Source organism: Condylura cristata, unplaced genomic scaffold (genome assembly GCF_000260355.1).
Source record: "Condylura cristata isolate star-nosed mole 26May11 unplaced genomic scaffold, ConCri1.0 scaffold00015, whole genome shotgun sequence".
Lineage (NCBI taxonomy): Eukaryota > Metazoa > Chordata > Mammalia > Eulipotyphla > Talpidae > Condylura > Condylura cristata.
Genome location: NW_004567116.1, coordinates 33095969 through 33118175, shown reverse-complemented (window position 1 = coordinate 33118175; position 22207 = coordinate 33095969). Strand labels below are relative to the sequence as shown.

General features: G+C 36.1%; 1 protein-coding gene across 1 annotated transcript in view; it reads left to right on the top strand.

Moving 5' to 3' along the window:
• SWAP70 (SWAP switching B-cell complex 70kDa subunit) overlaps window positions 1–22207 on the top strand; it is a 73229-nt gene that overhangs the window by 29714 nt on the left and 21308 nt on the right. The window contains exons 3-6 of the mRNA XM_004683052.2: window positions 9875–10048; window positions 18101–18328; window positions 20811–20957; window positions 22023–22131. Of these exons, the coding sequence (XP_004683109.1) occupies window positions 9875–10048; window positions 18101–18328; window positions 20811–20957; window positions 22023–22131 (658 nt within the window). The remainder of the gene's footprint in view (window positions 1–9874; window positions 10049–18100; window positions 18329–20810; window positions 20958–22022; window positions 22132–22207) is intronic.

The window sequence follows — 22207 nt, the reverse complement described above, 5'->3', positions numbered from 1 at the left end:
AGCAGTGGGCGGGCCAGGAGAGGTCTGGCTCGCCATGTGGTCTCCTCCCGGGCAGGCTGCAGGCGGGAATCGAACTCATGAGGAAGTGGCTTCAGATTCTCAGTGCTGTGCTTTAACCCGCTGCGCCACCAGGGAGGGCCACATATTGTATAATTTTTATGAAATTTCCAAAATAGACAAGCATAGCCTACAAAGGAGATTGTTGGTTGCCAAAAACTGAGGGCAGTTAGTGAATACTGAGTGACTGCTAATGGGTTTGCAGTTTGTTTTTGGGAAAATGGTCTGTTATTAGATAGATGAAAAATCTTATGACTATTCTAAAAATTACTGAGTTTACAGCTTAAGGGGTAATTTTATAGTGTAAAACTTATAGCTCAATATAAAGATTTCCTCAACCTGTATATAAGCTGATGTGTGAAGTTTCAGACTTCACAATATGATGACACTCATTTCCTGGAGTTTTTATTTTCAACTGTTGTTCATTGATGAGGTAGCTTGTTTGTGTATTATAATTATAAATAGATATATCTTTATTCAGCAAATTTTTGATGACTGTGTGTGTGTGTTCAGTCTTAGAAAGTAAAGCTAATAAGAAGTATAACTTATTAAATACTATAGAACATACTGGGAAAGTCTTAAAAGTCTGGACATTGCATCTTCATAGCTAGAATTTGTATGGGCTGGGCTGGTGGGTAGAGAAACATGACTTAATGTTTTCAACTGCTCTACCCTAATAATCCATTCATTTTGTTCTCCTTAGTGTAGCTTTCTTCAGGTATATTGAATTTTAAGTTTTAAAATGTTCTTTGTTTTAGTATTTAGGTATTTTATACTTTCTTAACTGGGATAGAAACTATAGTAGCATTTAAAAAGCCACTATTTGGAGAAAAACTTAACAGAATGGGTTGAGGATGTGATTAAACAGTGAGCCCTTGTTTATTACTTGTTAGCCACCTGGAGTGGAATTTTGCCAGTCCTTCAATCCAAATAAAGCAGCCAAAGTTTCCATGGGTTTAAATTGAGCAAAGGATTATTGCCTTGTTTTAAAAGTTAGTAGAAAAAAACACCAATGGTTAACTATTGAATGTTAGTATAAAACTTAGAGATTGTTAACAGTTATTCAAGGAAATGGCAAAGTTTTCCCTTTAGAGGTTATTCTTGGGACCAAGAAAGAAATTTTATTGAAACTCACCTTCAAAAAGTGATCCCATGTATTTTTCTATTTGCTTCTTCACAATCATTCCTGTGGTTCTTCACACTGATAGAATTTGATTTCAGTTTTCCTGCAATTTCAAATGATTAACATGTCTGTTCTTGTACTAAATACTTTGCCTTCCTAGAATGCAGTTATTTATTTATTTACTTTTTGCCTGTTTATTAAATTCCTTCTTTAGTAAAAAATAAAATTCTGTAAATATCTGGGAAGTTGTTTTTCTTAAGATTTTTTTTTTTAAATTTATACATAGAAGAGCTTGGGTATAGGCCAGAGTATAGAATGAAGAGCAGAACCAGCAGAATGACTGAAATGAACAGTTGAGAGAGGAACAGTTGTTGAGACAGGAGATGCCATGTGGGTTAGCTCCCTGGCCAGGAATTGAAGTCATGCTGCACAGTCTGGCTATAGTTTGATAGCACCGAGACTTTAACTCCTGTGTCACCAGAGAGGCTCATGAGATTTCTTTAATATCCTTTTAGGCATTTTGGTCTGAAACATTGTCAGTTCTTTCCCCTGATTTTACATGTTAAAAATTGGTTTGGGCTATATGCTTAAAACCAATAACCCAACAATAATCCTGATTTGGGAATCTTCTGCATTCTAGTAGATTCTTTTTTATATTTTTGTTTTTTGGAAACACACATGCAAATAAAGGAAAAACACACTAAGAAATAGAATTTCCTTTCTAGAGGCTAACAGTCTCTGCACTCTATTTTCTTAACTGACATTCATAATTTTCCCCTTGGCCTACTTTCTTACCAGATGCTTGCTGTTTGTGAGTCAGTTATATTCTTCCAATAACATGAAATTTCACAGTTCTTCTATAGTTGATGAATATTTCTTGAACACTCCTAATATCCTCTGATATGTGCCTTGCAACTATCATTTAATGGGAAATAGTACTGCTCTTAAGTAACTCCCAAGCCTTACTTTTGCATGGTTCTTACTGTCCTTTTGCCTATGTTATTTTTTTTCTTTCATTGTTGCTGGAGAGTTATATAATATTGATCTGGCACAGTGGCCAAGTTGAACACTCTAGTTTAATGATATTTGCGAGGTATACAGTACTACAGACTTTTGGGTGAGTAAAGAGATTTCATGCTGAGAGCTATGGGTGACTTTATGTTGGACACTTTGGCTAGCAATGTAATCTAAGAGTGAGGTAGTTCAAAGAAGTTTTACTTTTTAAAATAACAAGTTTATTCAGATATGATTTAAATACCACAGAATTTACCTGTTTAAAATGTGTTATTCCTTGCTATAACAGAAATTACACTGTAGAGAGGGAATTTGATATTCACCAATACAGCAAAAGCACAGCCACCTCTATAATGAAAACTAGTAAGTACTATGAAGGAAAAGTGGTGATAAAATATAGGAGAGAGCTGGTTAGTTCTGGGAAGGATGGGGTGTACCTGGAGAAACATCTCTGAGGAAGTAAACATCAAGCGAGCCCTAAAGAATGAATAGGAATTGGCTATATGTTGTTGGCGGAGGTAGAGGAGGAGCCCTTACAGCAGAGGAAGCAGTGTGTGTGAAGACAGTGGCAGGAATGGTCTTAGTATTTTGAGGAACAGTGAGCTCAATGTGACTGCACTAAAGTGCACAAGAAGGGGAGAGGAGAAGAGATGGCTAGAGAGGTTGATAGGCACTAAATCAAATGTGACCCTGAAGGTCATGGTAATGATGTTGACTTCACCTAAAAACAATAGCAAGCTACTGAAGAGTATGGATTCTTTATTTGCTACTTTCTAAGTCAAAATATAACTATAAATTGAGATGATCTCTAGTCCCATCTAGCTCTAGAAGGTCTAGAGGTCTGTTTCCAAGTGGCATCTCATGTAAGATACTGATGCCACTCCAAAATTCTAATTGATATCACACTTTTAAGTCAATAATCCACATCTTTCAAAAAACTAACAGTTAGTTCAAGGTGTCCAAATGGAAGAGAATTTCTTAGAAAGAAATTCAAATAATTTCTTTTTTTTTCATTTTTATTTTTAACATAAATTTGCTTTTCACCAAAATCCATATATGTGAAGAAGATTATACTACTTATAGTCTACAACTCTGACTTAGTATGCAGAGTCTTTATAGAACTAAACTCACATGTTCTCAAATTAGAATTTTTATCTAATTCCAGTACATAGAGGCAGTTCTCTACATAAGGGAAGGGACCAATTTGATGCTTTGGAAATTACAGAATGAATTTTCTCAGAAAAATTCATGTTTTGGTTGATTATTCTACATCAAAGATTCTATCCTAAAAGGACACTCTGAGCCAGGTAAAGATTTGCCTGGAAAGTCACTATTGCTTATAAGTGGAAAAAAAGAAAATTCCACTCAATAGAGAATACTTACAAAGTTATTATACAAACCATTCCATATTCTTAGAATACTACTTATTAGCTGGATGACATCAAGCAAGCAATTTAACTCAAGACCCAGTCTTTTCAGCTTTACAATAGTGGTAATAATGTTACCTAATCCACAGAGTTGATACAAATATCTAATTAGGACACTAACATAGTGACAATACAACAGAGATTCTAAATAAATATTGGTATTTTAATTTGTATACATAGTTAACATTTTTATCTGGATACTCATATTTCCAAAAAAAAAAATTAATGACATGGAAAGGCAAAGTAATGTTGTGTTCAATGTGACCTCAACTTCAAAAATAAACAAATAAAGTAAAAATATTTTAAAAATAGTTTGAATGCAAATAGAACAAGTGGTTAACAGTGGTATATTCTAGATGGTAAGATACATATTTTGTTAATAAGTTACATTTTCCCTTAATGTAAATCAATAGCTTCTGTTATAATTAATTCTATAATTTAAAAAATTTTTGAAAAACAATTTATATTACTTGTTGATTGAGGATGGCAACAATGGAAAATAACAAAAATTGGTGCAGATATGAAGATACAGGTACCCCCTTACAGTGCAGGTAGGAAAGTAAAATGCACAGTTGTTTTGTAAAAAAAAGTTGGCATTTCCTAAAAGGTAAAACTATTCCAATACTAAGTATAGAAGTTTCTTCTGCTAGCTGAAAGTTGAGAATTTGCTATGAACCTCATTGATTGTTCAATTTTGTTGATTGTTTCCTTTGTGTGCAAAAGTTTTAAAATTTGATGTAGCTCCATTTGTTTATTTTGGCTTTTGTTGCCTGTGCCTAGTGTCACATCCAAGAAAGCACTGCCCATTACGAAGTCATGAAGCTTTCCCTTATGTTTTCTTATAAGGATTTTATAGTTTCAGGTCTTATATTTGATTTTTCAATCCATTTTTGAGTTAATTTTTGTAACATGGTATAAAATAAGACTATTCATTCTTTGAATGTGGATATTCAATTTTGATGGCATCATTTGTTGAAGATGCTATCCTTTTCTCTTTATGGTATCTTAGAACCTATGTTGAAGATTATTTAAACATGTCTCCGTGGATTTATTTCTGGCTCTCCCTTCTTTCATTAGGTCTATGTTTGTCTTTATGCCTTTGCCATGCTGTTTTGATTACTGTAGTTTTGTGCTATGTTTTGAAGTTAGCACAAAACCTCCAACTTTCTTCTTCTTGAGATTGTTTTGGCTATTCATGGTCCTTTCAGATTCCTAATAAATTTTAGGATGTTTTCTGTTTTTTTGCAAAAAAAAAGGGCCATTGGAATATTTGTAGAAATTCCATTGTATCTATAAGTTGTTTTAGATATATGGACTTTTAATAATATGAATCTTCCAATCCAGAAAAACAAAATGTCTTTCCATGTATACTTCTTTTAAATTTATTTCAGCAGTTTCTTGTGGCTTTTTTTTTTCATAAAGATTTATTTATTTATGCATACAGAACTGGGGTATAGGCCAGAGGTGCAGGGGCAGAGAGAAGATTCACCAGACACAAAGTGGGGAGCAGAACAGGATGACTGACGAAGTACACTGCTGAGGGGAGCAGTGGGCGGGTCAGGCGAGGTCTGCTGCGCCATGTGGGTCACCTCTGGGTTGGGGGTCAAACTCATGCTAAAGTGGCTTTAACTTCTTACTGCTGCACTTTAACCTGCTGTGCCACCAGGGAGGGTCCTGTTTCTTGTAGCTTTTAATGTTTAACTCTTTGCCTCTTTTGCTAAGTTTATTTAAAAGTATTTTATTATTTTTGATGCTGTTGTGCATGGGATTGTTTCCAGGATTTCCTTTTCAGATTTTTTTTTCATTGTTAGTATATAGAAACACAACTGAATTTTTGAGTTTGATTTTGTATCCTGCAATTTCACTGAATTTATTAGTTTCTAACAGTTGTGTGTGTGTGTGTGGTGTGTTAGTGTGAGTGATAGGGTTTTCTTTGTATAGGAGGAGGTAATCTGTAAATAGAAACAATTAAAATTTTTAATTTCTGATCTGGATGCCTTTTATATATGTATTTATTTATTTTTTGCCTTATTGCTCTGGTTAGGACTTTCAGTACTGTGTTGAACAGAAGTAGTAGAATGGGCATTTTGTTCCTGATCTAAGGAGCAAAAGCTTTTAACCATGGATATGACAGTAGTTTAGATATTTTTATATATGCTCTGACTTTGTACTTAAAAAGGAAAGATGTAAATGACATCATTCAGTATGATTTTTGCCTTTGCATATGATTAAATGAAATAATAGATTACATTTAAGAAGGAATGAGCCAGACAAGACAGACAAATTAATACAATTGAAAGAAACAATGAAGTTGGATCTAAAACCATGGCTTATTTCCTGGATAAGTTAGCTTATGGAGAATTTATTTTCTGATCCCATTGCATTCTGCTTTTACCCAAAGTACTTGGCTCAATTCAAGAGAGCCAACTAGTGACCACTGAATTGCAGAACGGGTGGTCTTTTTTTTTAAAATTTCTTCTCCCTTAATCTCTCTGTAGCATTTAACACCATTTTAAAAATGAATTTTAAACATGAGAAATTAAATATACTTTAAAAAATTGAGGTAACATTAATAGCACCATAGGTTTCAGAGGTACATAATCTCATTGTACTGGTACTGTTGACCAACCTTGTTAACTGTTTCTTCACTCAGTTTTCATGTCTTTGTGTTTCTACTACCACTTTGACTGCTTGTTCAGCCATATAATTCCTCTTCCTCCTGTCAGTTGTGATTGTGTGTAGTCCGTGAACTTCTGTCTTTGATTTCAGCTCTTTTCTTACTTTATGTTCTCTCAATCATCTCTTTGACCATGGCTACAGATAGTTCACACATGTACATATCTGCCTCTTTTTTTAGGTTATAGTTCCATTTCTTTTTTTTTTTTAAAGATTTATTTATTTATTCATACAGAACTGGGGTACAGGCCAGAGATGTGGAGGGTGAGAGGATTCACCAGAGACAGAGCGGGGAGCAGAACAGGCAGATCGACGAAGTACACTGCTGAGGGGAGCAGCGGGCGGGTCAGGAGAGGTCTGCCACGCCATGTGGTCACCTCTGGGGCAGGCGGGAATCGAACTCATGTGGAAGTGGCTTTAGCTTCTTAGTGCTGTGCTTTAACCCGCTGCGCCACCAGGGAGGGCCTAGTTCCATTTCTTTGATAACCTTTGGACTCCTTTTTCCAAATGTCATGCCAGAACTTCAAGTTGAGGATGCCCATGACTGAGCATTTTATCTCACCTCATCCCATGTTTTTGTCCCCTGCATGCTGTTATTACTTCCTAAACATGATGTAATATGCTTGTTCCACAAAACACAGACTTCTGCCATGTTTTTGCTCATGCAATTTCCTTTGGAAAACTTTTCCTTGCTGTCTTCAATATATGATAAGGTCTGCCTTAGATAATCTTCTTTTCTGCTAAGTAATGGTCTGTGCTGCAGGTGACCAGTGTATTCTTTCCTCTAAAAGTTTTCTTTGTTTTTTTTTTAATTTAATTTTATTTTTTTTATTAAAAAGTTTATTTTTACATCATTTTGCACATTTTTTTTTTCATCTCAATTGTAATCCCCACGGGTTTCCCATCACCAAATCACCCCTGTGCCACCACCATAGTCCCGTGCATTTCCCTCCCTTCCCCCCCCCCCGTTTTTCTTTGTTTTTTTTTTTAAAGATTTATTTATTTATGCATGGAAGAACTGGAATATAAGCCAGAGGTGCTGGGGGGTGAGAGGAGCATAACAGGTGGATTCACTGAAATACACTGCTAAAGGGAAGTGCCGTGTGGGTTAGCTCCCTATTAGGGATTGAACTCAGGTCATTGTGATAATAGTGTTGAGACTTAACCCTAAACTACCAGGGAGGCCCCCTTCTCTAAAACCTTTCAGTTGGGGGTTCTTTAGCAGCCTGCTTCTTAAAGTTATAAAGCAATTTGGGATTTGATCTGTTTGCTTTTCCAGCCATAAGCCCTCCATTCCCTCTCAGGCACTGTTATCTAACAAAGAGTGCACATAGAATCACTTCTTGTTTTTTGAGCAAGGCTGTGTTCTCTTGTGCAATGTCATTTCATCTGTGTGGCCTAGCTTCCGCTTACTGCTTTTTAGGGGCATGGGTAGGTAAGGGTTAATGGTGGTGGCCTTTGAAACTAGTACTGCAGTTTTCTTCCACCATGAAAAAATGTCCCATCTACTGAATTGTACAAGTAATTTGGTATAAAAGAGCCAGCATTTGAGCTTTGATTAAAGCTCTGGTTTTGATAATTACTAATCATGTAAATTTGGTACCTAATTTTTTCAAACCCCTACTCGTGACCTGTAAAATAGGAACAATATTTAACCTTACATAGGCTAATCTGAAGCTTAAGTGAGAAACTGCATATAAATGCCAGGAACATGCTAAGTCCTTGATAGATGGTATTAAAGAAGAAAAGAAATAAATGAGAAACTGCAACACAGCTTTTCCTTCATGGGGTCAGTTGTGTGCAACGGGGATGTGAGCAATGGTGCCAAGCTGAGCTCCAGTGCTAGAGGGGGAGTGCAAAGCATGTCTTATCACCACGCAGGAACTGGTTTCCCAACCATAAATTCTAGTGAGAAATCAAGAAAAACTTCCTGCAACCATTTAGTGATTTCTTCCTTATATTATTCACAATACTTTGTTCATATCTGTCTAAAAAGAAATACTTTATATTGTCCTGCCACCCATTCTGCTTACTACAGTGCCGCTTCCATATTGTCCCAGAATTTGGGTCCACCCTGCAGAAAATGCAGATTGTATGTTAGTCCCTTCCACTCTTTAAGTACAGATAAATCTTGACTTCTTAACATGAATTATAAATTAAGAGTCTTCCTTTCACAGTGCCCATTTATCATTGTTTTCTGTCCAGTATTTGAAATCTTTTCTCATATTGGGGAAATTGTATAGTATTTTGGTGGAGGACAGGACTTGTCTTAGACCTCAGAGATGGAAATGTTCAGATACTCACTTTCCTTGTTCCTGACACCTGGAGCATAGGAAATGTTACCTGGCTCAGCCAATGGGATTTGAATCTTCAGTGAGTGACATAGAGGATCTAGGGCTGAGTCATGGCGACGGGATCATGTTACCTTGAGAGTGGCACCTCCACTCTGCTGGCCCCAGATTGTCAGTTGTGGGTCTGACTTCCTTCTGTAGCTTGGTAACAGCTCATACTCTGAATATTCTGGATCGTATGTTTTATCTGTGAAGTTACCCATTGTTTTTTCTATTAAATTTTTATCTGTTTAAAGAAAGCCTGTGGTTTCTGTTATAGTCTTGACTTACACTATATCTAGCACATTAAACTTCCTATGGTTCTTTGAAATGGACTCCATGGTTTTCTTTATTTCTGGTCTTCTTCACATTCTCTTCTACCTGGAACATTTTACCCTGACTCTAGATGTTTCTCTGGAAGGCAGTTCTTTTGTCTTGTTACTGTTTTTGCAAAAGTTCTCCCAAATCCTAAGAAAGGGTTAGTTCCTCAGGGTTTTCACAGAACCCTCAGCTCACTTCTTTTACAGTGCATGTCATTATATTGTAATTATTTTTATATTCTTTGAAGGTATATGGACTAGTTTAATATTAAATATCTGCATTGTCCTGGCAGATGATAACTACAGACTAAATATTTTATCTACTGAATGAAAAATTAGTGAATTATACATGTATTACATGAAAATTTACCTATTTGCATCTGCTTTCAAACTGAATATTCTAAGAGCAGATGCCAAGTCCTTCTCCTTATATCCTTAATTTGTAACACAGTACTTTGCTCACAACATATACTGAGGGAATGCAGAATGTATAATTCAGTGATAGACTGGCAGGGCTGTCTTTTTAAAATTTCACTGGATTAGTTTTTCCCAAAAGAAGTATCTGATTATCAGGTAAAGATGATATATGTGTATGTGATTCTTATTGAGTATAGGTATCCTCACATGGCAATTCTTACTCAGAGGTAAGAATTGGTATTCTTCTCTGTGCCATGATTGGTAGTATTTTGTGTGCTGAGTGAATGATAATGGACATATATTCAGATAAGGTAAGAATGTTACTAAGTGTAACATTGAGCCATTAAAAACCTGGAACTTAGGCAAATACTTTGGAAATGGTTTTTGGATAATTGAATTGATTATACATGAAAAAGTCTGTAGTAGGCTTTATCTTTCTAGTTTACTTGGCTTATATACACTACTTATTTTGGGCTGGTTCATAGGAGTTTTTTCTCATTCCTTTTTTAGGTCCAAGACAACTTTGACAAGATTGAATTCAATAGAATGTGTTGGACCCTCTGTGTCAAAAAAAACCTCACAAAAAGTCCCCTGTTCATTACAGAAGAAGATGCATTTAAAGTATGGGTTATTTTCAACTTTTTATCTGAAGACAAGTATCCATTAATTATTGTTCCAGAAGAGGTAAGATGTGTTGGCTCACACAGTTTTTAAATGACCATCTCAATATTTGATAGACCTAGCTTGGAAATATTTATATTAACTAAGTATAGAATAGGAGATCCTAGATGTCTGTTTTTTTTTTTAAGATTTATTTATTTATGCATACAGAACTGGGGTACAGGCCAGAGGTGCAGGGGCGGCGAGAGGCTTCGCCAGAGACAAAGTGGGGAGCAGAACAGGCAGACCGATGAAGTACACTGCTGAGGGGAGCAGCGGGCGGGTCAGGAGAGGTCTGCCACGCTAGGTGTCTATTTTTGAATCAGAAGCAAAACAGCTGGCATTGAGAAAAATTTAAAACTCAGTGATTTGGGATCATGTAATAATACCCCTGGAGATTTGCAGATAGGGTGGGATTCTTCCTTTCTAAATTGCTATAATTATAGATGTTCATCCTTATGTCAAAAGATTCTTTATTCAGTATGTCACAACATAATTTTCTGTCAACTTGCATATTGGCAAAATCCGAAAAGCTGGCTGAGAGATGCTTTTTGGGAAGCATATAGAATCCAAATGTTGTTTTCAGGGCTGTTCTATATAAGGAAATCCTATTTTTGTTTCAGAGTTCAGGATGGTGACTTTTTTTTTCATCTTTTCCAAAAAAATGAAAAAGGGCATCTGCTTGTTTTGTTCTATTTTCCTGAGCTTCCAAAGTGGGAAAAAAACAATACAGGAGTAAGGTTTCTATGCTTTCCTACTGTTTTAGCAATTATAAATGTTATATATATATATATATATATATATATAAATGTTATATATACATACATATATATGTAGTTTATTTATAAATGTTATATATGTGTGTGTATATATATGTATATATATGTGTATATATATATGTATGTATATATATATATATATAGTTTATTTTTGCATCATTTTGTGCATTTTTCCATCTCATTTGCAATCCCCTTGGGCTTCCCATCACCAAATCACCCGTGTGCCATCACCATAGTTCACTGCATTTCCCTCCTCCTGCTGTTTTTGATCCCATTCCCCACTCCACCCCCACAAAATGTCTCTGGTATATAGCTGTTCATTATCATTAGTTTCTCGCCTGTTCCATTATATTCCTGCTTTGAGAGAAATAAGGGAACACACTTTTTTTTTTTTTTTAGTATTTTTACTTTTACTTTTATTTATTTGTGTTTTACTTTTAAAAAAACAATATTTGCTTTCTTTTCTCAGGTGTAGTCCCCATAGAATTCCTACCACCAATTCACCTGTGCACCATCACCACATGGCCTTGTGTTCCCTGTGTTGTTTTGATCCCTCTCCCTCCTCCTCCCTTGCAGGATTTCTCTGATTTATAGTTGTCTGTTTATTTTTGTCTTTTTCTGTTGTGTTTTTTATTTTTATTTCCCCCCCTGATTCCTTGTTTGGCTCCCCTGTATTCCTCCTATAATTGAAACCATCTGATATTTTTCTTTTTCTTTCTGGCTTCTTTCACCAAGCATTATCCCTTCTAGCTCTATCCAGGTTGCTGCAGATGACATTAGTTTATCTTTTTTGATTGCTGAATAGTACTCCAGCACAACTCACAGGGAGTGCTTTTTAAGAGAGGCAATATAATGGAGTTGCTAAAAGCAGGGTCTTAAACATTTTCAGTAAAGGGGCAGACAGTATTCTGCCTCATTGTTTACTAGCTATGTGGCCTCAGCAAAAACAAACCTAATTTGTTTTTGCTCCAGCTTTCTCAACTAATCTAATGCAAATATACATATACACTGCCTGCTGTTCTTGTGAAGATCAAATGAGAAGAATGTCTGGTCTTTAGAAAACACTAACTATTTGGGGGGAAAACAGCATTTGTGCTGGGTCTAAGTAACAAGAAGAATTTTGACTAATGGAGAAGGCAGATGGGAATTCTAGGTGAAGGAAATACTGGGCAAGGTTATATGAAACAAGAAAGTAAAGACATGTTTTGAGATGAGTGACTTATACTGCTTGACTGAATTGCCTGTCAGCATGCTGACTGGGAAATTGACTGACTAAAGCCAAAAAGGAATTTTTAAAAGGATGTTGGGTACCTTACAGAATCACTTTGATGACTGAAATGCTACATGTGGAGGCAGGGAATATAGCTGGTGATTCCAGTGAGGAACCACGAGAAAAATACTGCTCCCACGTCCATCGTGCTGTCTCACTGGTGCATGGCACACCTCTGGCCTTGCACACTGGGTGCTGCCTGGGAACTCAGATCTTCCTGCACCTATTCTTGCTGCCAGGGAGCATTCTCTATAGTGCCTATATTCCAATTTACAGTTGGGGGTAAAGGCATGTAATCAGTTGGCCTCAACCTGGTTTCATAATCTAGCAGCAGAAGATGCTTGAGAAGGGTACATTTACACATTTTGCTTCTTTACTGAGAGGTAGAGGACTCCCAGGCATAGAAGGAAGTTATATACTTGGCAGCTAAAAAGAATGACTGGAACATTCTAACTGGAACATGATGACTGTGAAGAAGAGTGATGGTACATGAGGCTGGAAGCGTTCTGACTTTATCCTGTAGGTGGTGGGAACTGCAAGCCATTAATAACTTTTGAGCAGAAGAGTGACAGGTGTATGTATATATATTTAATTTTATTTATATGTATATATTATACACCATTGTTCATTAAAAAATTATATATACATTTAAAAATACATGTACATTTATATATACATTTAAAATATGTACATATATATACAATTATATATACATTGTACAGTATATATTTTCTATTATCAGGTGTATCCCTTGTATAATGCCCACCACCAGTTCACCCTTACACCATCACCATAGTCCCTTGTGTGCTTCTCTCTCCTGTTTTGATCCCTCTTTCTCTCCCACCCTTGCAGAATGCCTCTGATTTATAGTTGTCTGCTAATTTTTAAATTGTAGTTATTGTTTTGAGTGACAGGTATATTTATGGTGAAATGTGGGAGATGTGAAAGATGGGAAGTTCAGAGAAGGTCAGTGACATGGAGGACTAAAATATAATAGTGTCAGTGAGATTAGAGAAGATGGTCAGGTGGGAAGAATCTAGACTTCACAGGACCAAGCTCTTAGTGCCTGGTGGTGGGAAACTACAGACAAGTTTCATGCTGGGGAAACCAGGAGGTAATACAGTGTAGTTGTTTAAAGGGTGGTTTTTGAAATAAGACTACCTGGTTTAAATCCTGACTACCATTTTCTTAACAGATTAATTGATGATTATATTTGTTTTCCTCACCTATGGGGGATGGAAATGACTACTTTCTCTACTAGGTTCTTATGAGGACTAAAATAACTTGTGTATATGGAGCATTTAACATAGTATCTGGATCCATGATAAGTGCTCACGAAATGGCTGTGTGTGTGAAAGAGAGAGCGAGAATGAATAACATGATAATCAACTAATTGGGAATGTGATGTATGATGATGGGTTTGGTACGTTTGGCTTTTTAGGTTGAACATCCCTGTGGAGCTGTCCCAAATTCCACTGAAGTGTACATCTTGAGCTTATATGAGGCCAGGGCTGGAGAACAAGGAGGGAAACCATGGGAGTAGGTTAGGTCAGAGAGGAAGAGGATGTAATGGGAGAAGTAAGGGCTGAGGACAGAGCCTTGGGACTTGTTTCTGTAGCAGGAAGAGGAAGTAGATTTAGTGAAGGAAGCTGAACTGAACAGTCTGAGGTAGGAGGAGAACTGGGAAGGTGTTGAGTCATAGACGTCAAAGAAAGAAAAAGTTCTAAAGAGGAAAAAAGTAGTTACTGACTATAGTTGTCAGAGAAAATTAGAGCGTGATGAGTGAGAAGCTGCCCTTGGATTTAACAATGAGGCATATTCATTGGTAATCAAGGAAAAGGCAGTGTCATTGTAGTGGTGGGAACAGTTTCTTTGTGCTTAATAACAATAATGAAATTGTACATGTATGTTAAAGGGAAAATAAAAGATAAATTATGTGGGCCTCCCTGGTGGTACAGGGGATTAAGTCTCAGCGCTATGAACCTATTGCCCACCACTACAGCATGAGTTCAAGTTAGATCTCTGGCCAGGGAGGTGACCTACATGGCACAGCAGGCCTCTCCTGTTCTCCTATTCTCCTCAGCAATGTATTTCAGTACTACTGCCTGTTCTGCTTCCCATTCTGTCTCTGGTGAGACACTCCCCATACACAACCCTGGCCTACACCCCAGCTCTTGTATGGATAAATAAATTTTTTTTTTTAAAGATGTATTTATTTATTCGTACAGAACTGGGGTATAGGCCAGAGATGCGGAGGGTGAGAGGATTCACCAGAGACAGAGTGGGGTACAGAACAGGCAGATCTACGAAGTACACTGCTGAGGGGAGCAGTGGGCAGGCCAGAGAGGTCTGCCACGCCATGTGGTCACCTCCGGGGCAGGCGGGATTCGAACTGATGTGGAAGTGGCTTTAGCTTCTCAGTGCTGTGCTTTAACCGGCTGCGCCACCAGGGAGGGCCGGATAAATAAATCTTAAAAAAAAAATGTATTTTAAAATTTTGATCCTACTTAGTAAAGAGATATATAAAGGGAATAGAATATTGTTAGAGGTAGGATAAAATATACCCATATTCCAACCTAACTGCTGCTTGGAAGAATTATGCTAATAAAATCTCCAGTATTATTTCTGAAAACTTTTTGTAGTTATACTCAGTGTTCCAAAATCATTTGTGTTTTCTTTGGAAATATGAGGCAGGGTGGGTCTCTATCCCATGGTGTTTTGGCTCTTTCCATCATAGTGGAGAAATTTTCATGGTGTACTTAAAAAGGATGTCGTCCTAATTTCTGAAATAGAAATTAGTGAGTAAAGAGGCTTTTTCTTCAAGATAGCACTTAATGGATGTGAGGAATTGTCATTGACTTTCAATCATCAGTGCAGCCTCAGGCAATGGAAGGAGTCAGTCAGCATTAGCTTCCTGTTTGCTTTACTGAAGAAGCTACAAAGAGTTTTGCTCCAATTGGTACAAAGAACTGGGACCCTCATGAGCCTGGTGTGTGCTGTGGCTCTGTCCTGTTCTGTGCATCAGAGCACAATTGACACCTTGCAGCATGCTTACCTTCATTTTTACAGGCTGGCAGGAGTGTTTCCAAGCAAGCGACACTCATTTGAGAAGTCAAACAGCCTCTTTGACTTGTTAGAATAGCCTGGTAGCATACCTTGTCAGTTTACTCTTCGGACTTATTATGGATCTTTATGTCCTGAACTTCTTCAGCATTTCTTATGTTTAGAAGTAGAATTAGTTTTACAGATTATTCCCCTATGGCCAGGAGTACAGGAGTGGCCAGTGTCTGGGAAAAGAAAAGATCATTGCAACATTTTTATGTGGAGTTGCTTTATCAGGCTGCTGAACCATTCTCCTGAGGTTTAAAATAACAGCCTTGTGATTTATTGAGCTCTGAGCACATCTCCTGGCCTTTGACTTAACAGTGCAAACTCGGGGTCACACTATTTTGTGGAAAACACTAGAGTCATAATATTTCTTAAGGGGCCATTCTCTGTTATATTTTGCTTTCTTCCTAAAGACTGCAATAACATTTAAAAACTAGTTTGACCTAGACTTAACAAATCTAACAAAATTAAATGTGAAAGCATGCATATGAAATTATGTCTGATTTTTCATGAGTGTATACATATGTTTAATATATCATCTTACAAATGGCTTTTAGGCTTAATAAATTTTATGTAATTTCTTAAATTTATGTTTTCATTACTCCAGCTACCATAATGATCATTTTCATTTTGTTTAAATCCAGGTGTTTATAAAGTAAGATTTTATTCTCTAGCTTCAATTAATACTATATAAGAAATAAATGTCAGTGGTAGCTTTATGAATAGCAAAAGTTTGCTTTTGACTCAGTTTTCTATGCAAAAGTTAAAAATATTATGTTCCTATTTGAGGTGGTTTTATAACTCTTCAAGTGATATTCTTGGAAATGTGTGTCTGTAACTTACAGTTTTCACATTAGTATTCATTTTCCACAGAATCAAGAACAAAACAGGATGTGTCTGTTGTAGGCTTATTTGGAAGAACTACTTTGATGCAATTGAGTATCAAACCTGAAATAATTTTTAGAAGACTCAACGAAGTGCAACCTGAATTGTTATTAAAGCAATGAAAATCCCTTTAAATGATGACAGGGAAAGAACTTTTAATAAAGTAAATTGTGGAGCCAAAGGCCTCAGAAATCACATGCCACTTGAAAGTTTATTCTTTGTTATTTTTGGTGAAGCTTAGTTGGAAGGAGGAAGTAAGCTGCTTCCTGAAACTGAATGAGCTCTTAGAATTGAGGCAGGCCACTTGAGACTAACAGGGCAGCACGTGATTTATTATTTAGCACAATTGAATAGATGAGAATGGCAGTGTTTGTCTCTCATTGGCCAATATAATGAATTAAGTTGTCCTTATGTTATTATATTATGATAAGTATACGATTGTGTTGAAAGCTAACAGGAAATGAATCTAGATTAGTTTGTGGCACGATCACTGGGAATACTGAGCAGGTGCTGGGTGCTGATGACAAACTCAGGAGGGTTTGGGAAAGCACCTTTAGGGAGCTTCAGGATGAGCACCTGCCTGCAGACCTGAGCTTGCAGAGAATGCCAGTAGGCACTGAGTTAGACAAAGGGAAGACCATCCTGTATACAACAGGCCCTGAGGCTCAGAGTGTGGGTTTGCTCACAGTGGAAAGGAAAAACGGTCGCTGTGTCCTAACTTGTACTAGGGGTGGTCAGTCACTACACTATCTTTTCATCATCCAGCACATGCACGCGACCTTCTTTTGGCCTGACTATGAAAATTGCTCATTGGGGATGCAAAGAGATTTGCCTTTATCTTTTAGGTGATAGAGAGCCAAGACAGGATTTGTAGAAGGGAGTGAAGGGCTCAGATTTTACTCTAGGAGTCTTTTTGTTAGAATGTTGGTCCAGGAAGGCATTGCTGGAGGCAAGGGTCCAACTGGGAAGCCCAAACAAGGGCAGATGTAGCAGGTGGGGGTGCATTTGAGAATGATGGACAGTTTTCATTCCCTTTCAACTGTAGCCCATAGGAAGATAAAACATCTTATTTTATTCTCCAGCACATGTAGATATATGCACACACAAGTAAAACTTGTCACAAATATTGCTTGTCTTTCTTGTGGATGAACTTTAATATCTTTCATTTCATTAGCGAAAATGTTGGTTACTACATGCTAAGTTGCTTTCATAACATAATTTTGGGGAAAAAAACTTATCCAGGGAAATTGTTTAAAAATAGTAGGATTTTGTCAGTGATTTGCTATTTAATGTGAGGGAGTGGAAAACAAATTTCCTGGCATGAGTGAATGGTGTTTCTCCCAACTGAAATCAGTTCTAGGAGGGGAGACATTTGAGAGCACTATATTCCAGGCTTCCTATAGCATGAGAGATAGCAGCTTCTCACCATTATTACTATCTCATTGTGTAATTGCTGTAATTTCAATAGCAATATTGTATACTACTTTTCTCCAATAAGGCATGTATTTCAGGATTTAATAAGCATTTCTTACCCAGATTACAAATGTAGTCATTGTTTTCAACATCATCAGTGATTTAGTGGGAGGATTTCAAACAATTGGCTTACATGAAAAATTTGTAAGTTGGGGCCTAACTTGTGTTTTAAGATGCTTATTTAATTAAATGCCTATGTATTAGTTAATAGGGTTAATATTCTGATCTGTTCAAATATTTATTCAACAGTGATCAGATCACGTTAATTCATTTTTGTATGGCAGTTTATGCATGCAGTTTGCTTTAGTTCTGTATACAAATGTATTATTAGCTGGTTATCAGTTTTTGATTCACTTACTTATTTTAAATTTATATAGAACCAGTGGAATTTTATACATGCCCTTCTCCCTGATAGTACCCTGATTTTTTAAACTTGAACTTTTAAAATTTGAATTGTAAAAGAATATTTTCTAAATTGACAGCACCAATGTAAGTGTATATATCTATACATTAAAAAGTTTTTTAAATTAAGAAGTAATAATTTAAAAATTTTTCATGTAGATTGAATACCTGCTTAAGAAACTTACAGAAGCTATGGGAGGAGGCTGGCCGCAAGAACAATTTGAACATTATAAAATCAACTTTGATGACAATAAGGATGGCCTTTCTGTGTGGGAACTTATTGAACTTATTGGAAATGGACAATTTAGCAAAGGCATGGATCGGCAGACAGTCTCCATGGCAATTAATGAAGTCTTTAATGAACTTATATTAGATGTGTTGAAACAGGTAAGAATTCTGTATTACTGTGTTTCTCCTTCTCTCTAGAATTAAACTTTTGAAATGAAACACGTTTTATCACAAAGATGCGTATATATCACTTCTTTTTTTAAAATTTATTTACTGATTTAAAACAGGAATAGAATTATTTTGTGAGTCTTACAATAAGTAGGCTTTTATTTTAAAGAATTACTGGTGCAATTTTGAATACAGTTGAGCATTCAGAAGTTACTATTTTAAAATACCTGTTACTATGATTACTTAAATGGTTTTAAAAATACTTTTATGTCCTTTGTACATCCACATTCATATCTGACCAAAAAGATCCCCATGGCAGACTGCTTGGTGAAAAGCCCAGGTGTTGCCCAGCAGGTATCTTGTATCCTGTTCACAGAATATGCTATGTGTATAATGTAGAGTTGTCTGAAGGATGCTCACCAAAATGTTAAGAAGTAATTGTTTTTGGACTCTGGGTTTTTGTCAATTTTTTTTCTTTATTCTTTTCTTATGGTTGGACTTATTGACTTTTGATTCTGTATCATTTTAATAAAATCAAAAAAGTACTCTTAATTTTGGAAAAAGAAACCTTTAATATTGCAAAATGGCATTTCTCTTACTAGATTGTTTTCTTAGCATCTGCTATACATAAGGCAAGCTTATTAACCAGTAAATAGAATTTATATATATTTATATATGTGTATGTATATATACCCATATCTTTCAAACTTCTTACATTATTATATTGGATAATTTCAATTTCAGATTTTTCTTAGTTCATTAACTAGTTTGTTTCATTTATTTTTTCTTAATGGGTCCTACCAGTACATTTTTTCCCCCATTTTTAGTTTCAACTATTCTCCCCAGTTCCAGCTAACTACTTTTAGACCTACTAGATCTTTATTTTATTTTATTTTTTTACCACTGTTTCAATATGCCTTTCCTTTTTTCATATTTTAAAAAAAATAATAGCATACTTTCACATCATTTTGTACATTTTTCATCTCATTTGTGGGCTTCCCATCACCAAATCACCCATGTGCCATCACCATAGTCCAGTGCATTTCCCTCCCCCACTGTTTTTGATCCCATCCCCCACTCCACCCCCCAAAAATGTTTCTACTACCAGTACATTTTAATTGAGGGTTAGTTATGTAGTAGGTTCCTGGTACTATAAGGAAGTATGGGACATTCCTATCCAAAGAGAACTTGTAGATTCAGTTCCATGGATGAATTTCAGTATTTAAGCTTTTGCTTAAATGCCCATAGATTAGAACTGGAATAATCTATGGGCGTAGAATATAGATAGCCAAGCTAATATATTTAATGATATATATAATCTACCATAGTCTCTCAGTACCTACTAGACTTAGCATTTAAAATTCTCAAACATTTGGGCCCTCCCTGGTGGTGCAGCAGGTTAGAGCACAGCACTAAGAAGCTAAAGCAACTTTAGCATGAATTCAATCTCTGCTCCAGAGGTGATCCACATAGCTTGGCAGACCTCTCCTGTCTCAGCTGCTGCTCCCCTCAGCAGTGTACTTCATCAGTCTGCCTGTTCTGCTCCCCACTTTGTCTTTGGTGAATCCTCTCACTGCCCCTGCACTTCTGGCTTGTACCCCAGTTCTGTATATATAAATTGAAATTAAATCTTAAAAAAATAAATTCTCAAACACTTAAAATTCTCAAGCCTGAACCTGAAGCACTTTGGTTTAAAATAATGTGTAGTTGTGTGGAAGTAAAAATTTGAACTGTACATCTTTGAGGCTGCCATATGGAAAAGAATCATGGGACTATTAATTGTGAGCATGGAAGCAACACTTAGAAATCAGTATCCTGACTACTGGACCAGTTCTTTTTCTGCTCGTTGGAGCAGAGTTCATCTTCCAGAGTAGTAACAGGGTAGGTAAAAATGCAGAAAGTGATTGGTTGAAAAGATATACTTGGCTATGTTGACACCTTTTAGCATTTTCATTGATTGAGATTTAAATTTACTGAGAATCACTGTTATTTTTTTAACATAATAGAATAGTATATTGAACTTCAGTATACCCAATACCATGCCCAGTAACCATCAATACAGGGTTAATCCTATTTTTTGACTCTTGTATTGTCTTGAATTTTGCCTAATAATATTTTGCCTATAAATATTTCTGTGTATTTCCCTAAAAGATAGGAGTTTTAAAAACCACCATGCTGATAACATTGTGGGGTTCTAAGTCTATTGTCTGTACATAGATATAGGGGAAAGTTATTTAAGTGTCTAAAATTCTGTGCACACTTTTCTGCATGTGCTTGTAGGGATTTGTCTGGGTATCATGGCCCTTGGCCTTCATAGATCCTCAAAGTGTTCATGATCCACAAAGGGCTAAAATCACTTATATTCTTATATTCAGGAAATTATATCAGGCAGTGGAGTAGGCAAGAATATTAAGAGACATCAGCTTTTCTAAATAAAAAGACAAGCATTTATATCAGATTTAATTTCTCATAGGGTTATATGATGAAAAAAGGCCATAGACGGAAAAACTGGACAGAACGCTGGTTTGTGCTAAAACCTAGTATAATTTCTTATTATGTGAGTGAAGATCTGAAAGATAAGAAAGGAGACATTCTCTTGGATGAAAACTGCTGTGTGGAGGTAGGAGTCTTCTGTTACATCTTTGCCTGGTTTACTTTGGTGCTGCCCCCTGCTGCTCAAGCAGTAGCTCATTTTCCTCTAGACTCTAGAACCTTAAAAAAAGCCCTGAATTTCTTTGCCATAGTTTCTGAAACAAAAGTTAAAGATAACTGCCATTTTTAAAGTGAATTTATCTTACGTTTAATGCTTGTGAAACAGTATAGTAATAAAAGCTCATTTATACATTGAAGTAATAACTTTGGAATAAAACAATCACAAAAAAGAAAATAAACCCCCCAAAAAATGTTCATTAAGGAAGTGTTTAATATCATGAATATATTAGAAAATCTTGGTCATTTTGAACATAATAGATAAAACAACAGAAGATATGAGAATTGCCTTTTGAATAGTTTGGGTTCATTGTAGGACACTTTATTCATACCTTTTAATTCTCTAAAAAAGTCCTCAAGACTTTTTAATTTACATCTGAACTTTATATGGTTGAAGCACACAAAATACTTAAGATCTCATTTATATTTTATGAGTGAAATGGGGGTGTATTAATTCCTTAGGTTGTATAACACCCACCAAGGTGTCTTCTTAGAGTCACCTTGAAATTGGAGACCTGAAGATTAGGCCATATCTGTCCCCTTGGAAGGACAAAACACAGGAACCACAGTTTGACAACACCATGTTTGGTGCATGGAAAGGAACACTACATCAGATGGGTCTGGGAATCAACCTGACTTAGAAGCCTTATAATCCATAGGAGTCAGTACCTGTTGTTACAGTTCCCTAGATAATATCCTCCAGGGTTCCTCCAATAATGAATACCTGCTCAGGAAAAGCATGGCATCCCATCAGATATTGATCTTTCCAGTTCAATATACTAACTAGTATACTCATTTGGGGTCACTCATGCCATAATTAATGTTGCTTACGAAACAGCTTTAATAAATCAATAATTGCATTTATAGGGATTTTTTCATTAATACTGCGTCTTACCTAGGTTTGCCTAAATAATTAAGATGAATTTAAATACTTAAAAATAAAATTTTAAAGAACTAATTTTGCTTCCTGTTTTAGTCCTTACCTGATAAAGATGGAAAGAAATGTCTATTTCTCATAAAATGTTTTGATAAGACCTTTGAAATCAGTGCTTCAGATAAGAAGAAGAAGCAGGAGTGGATTCAGGGTAAGATTAATTTTTTTTTAAAGATTTATTTATTTATTCATACAGAACTGGGGTACAGGCCAGAGATGCAGAGGGT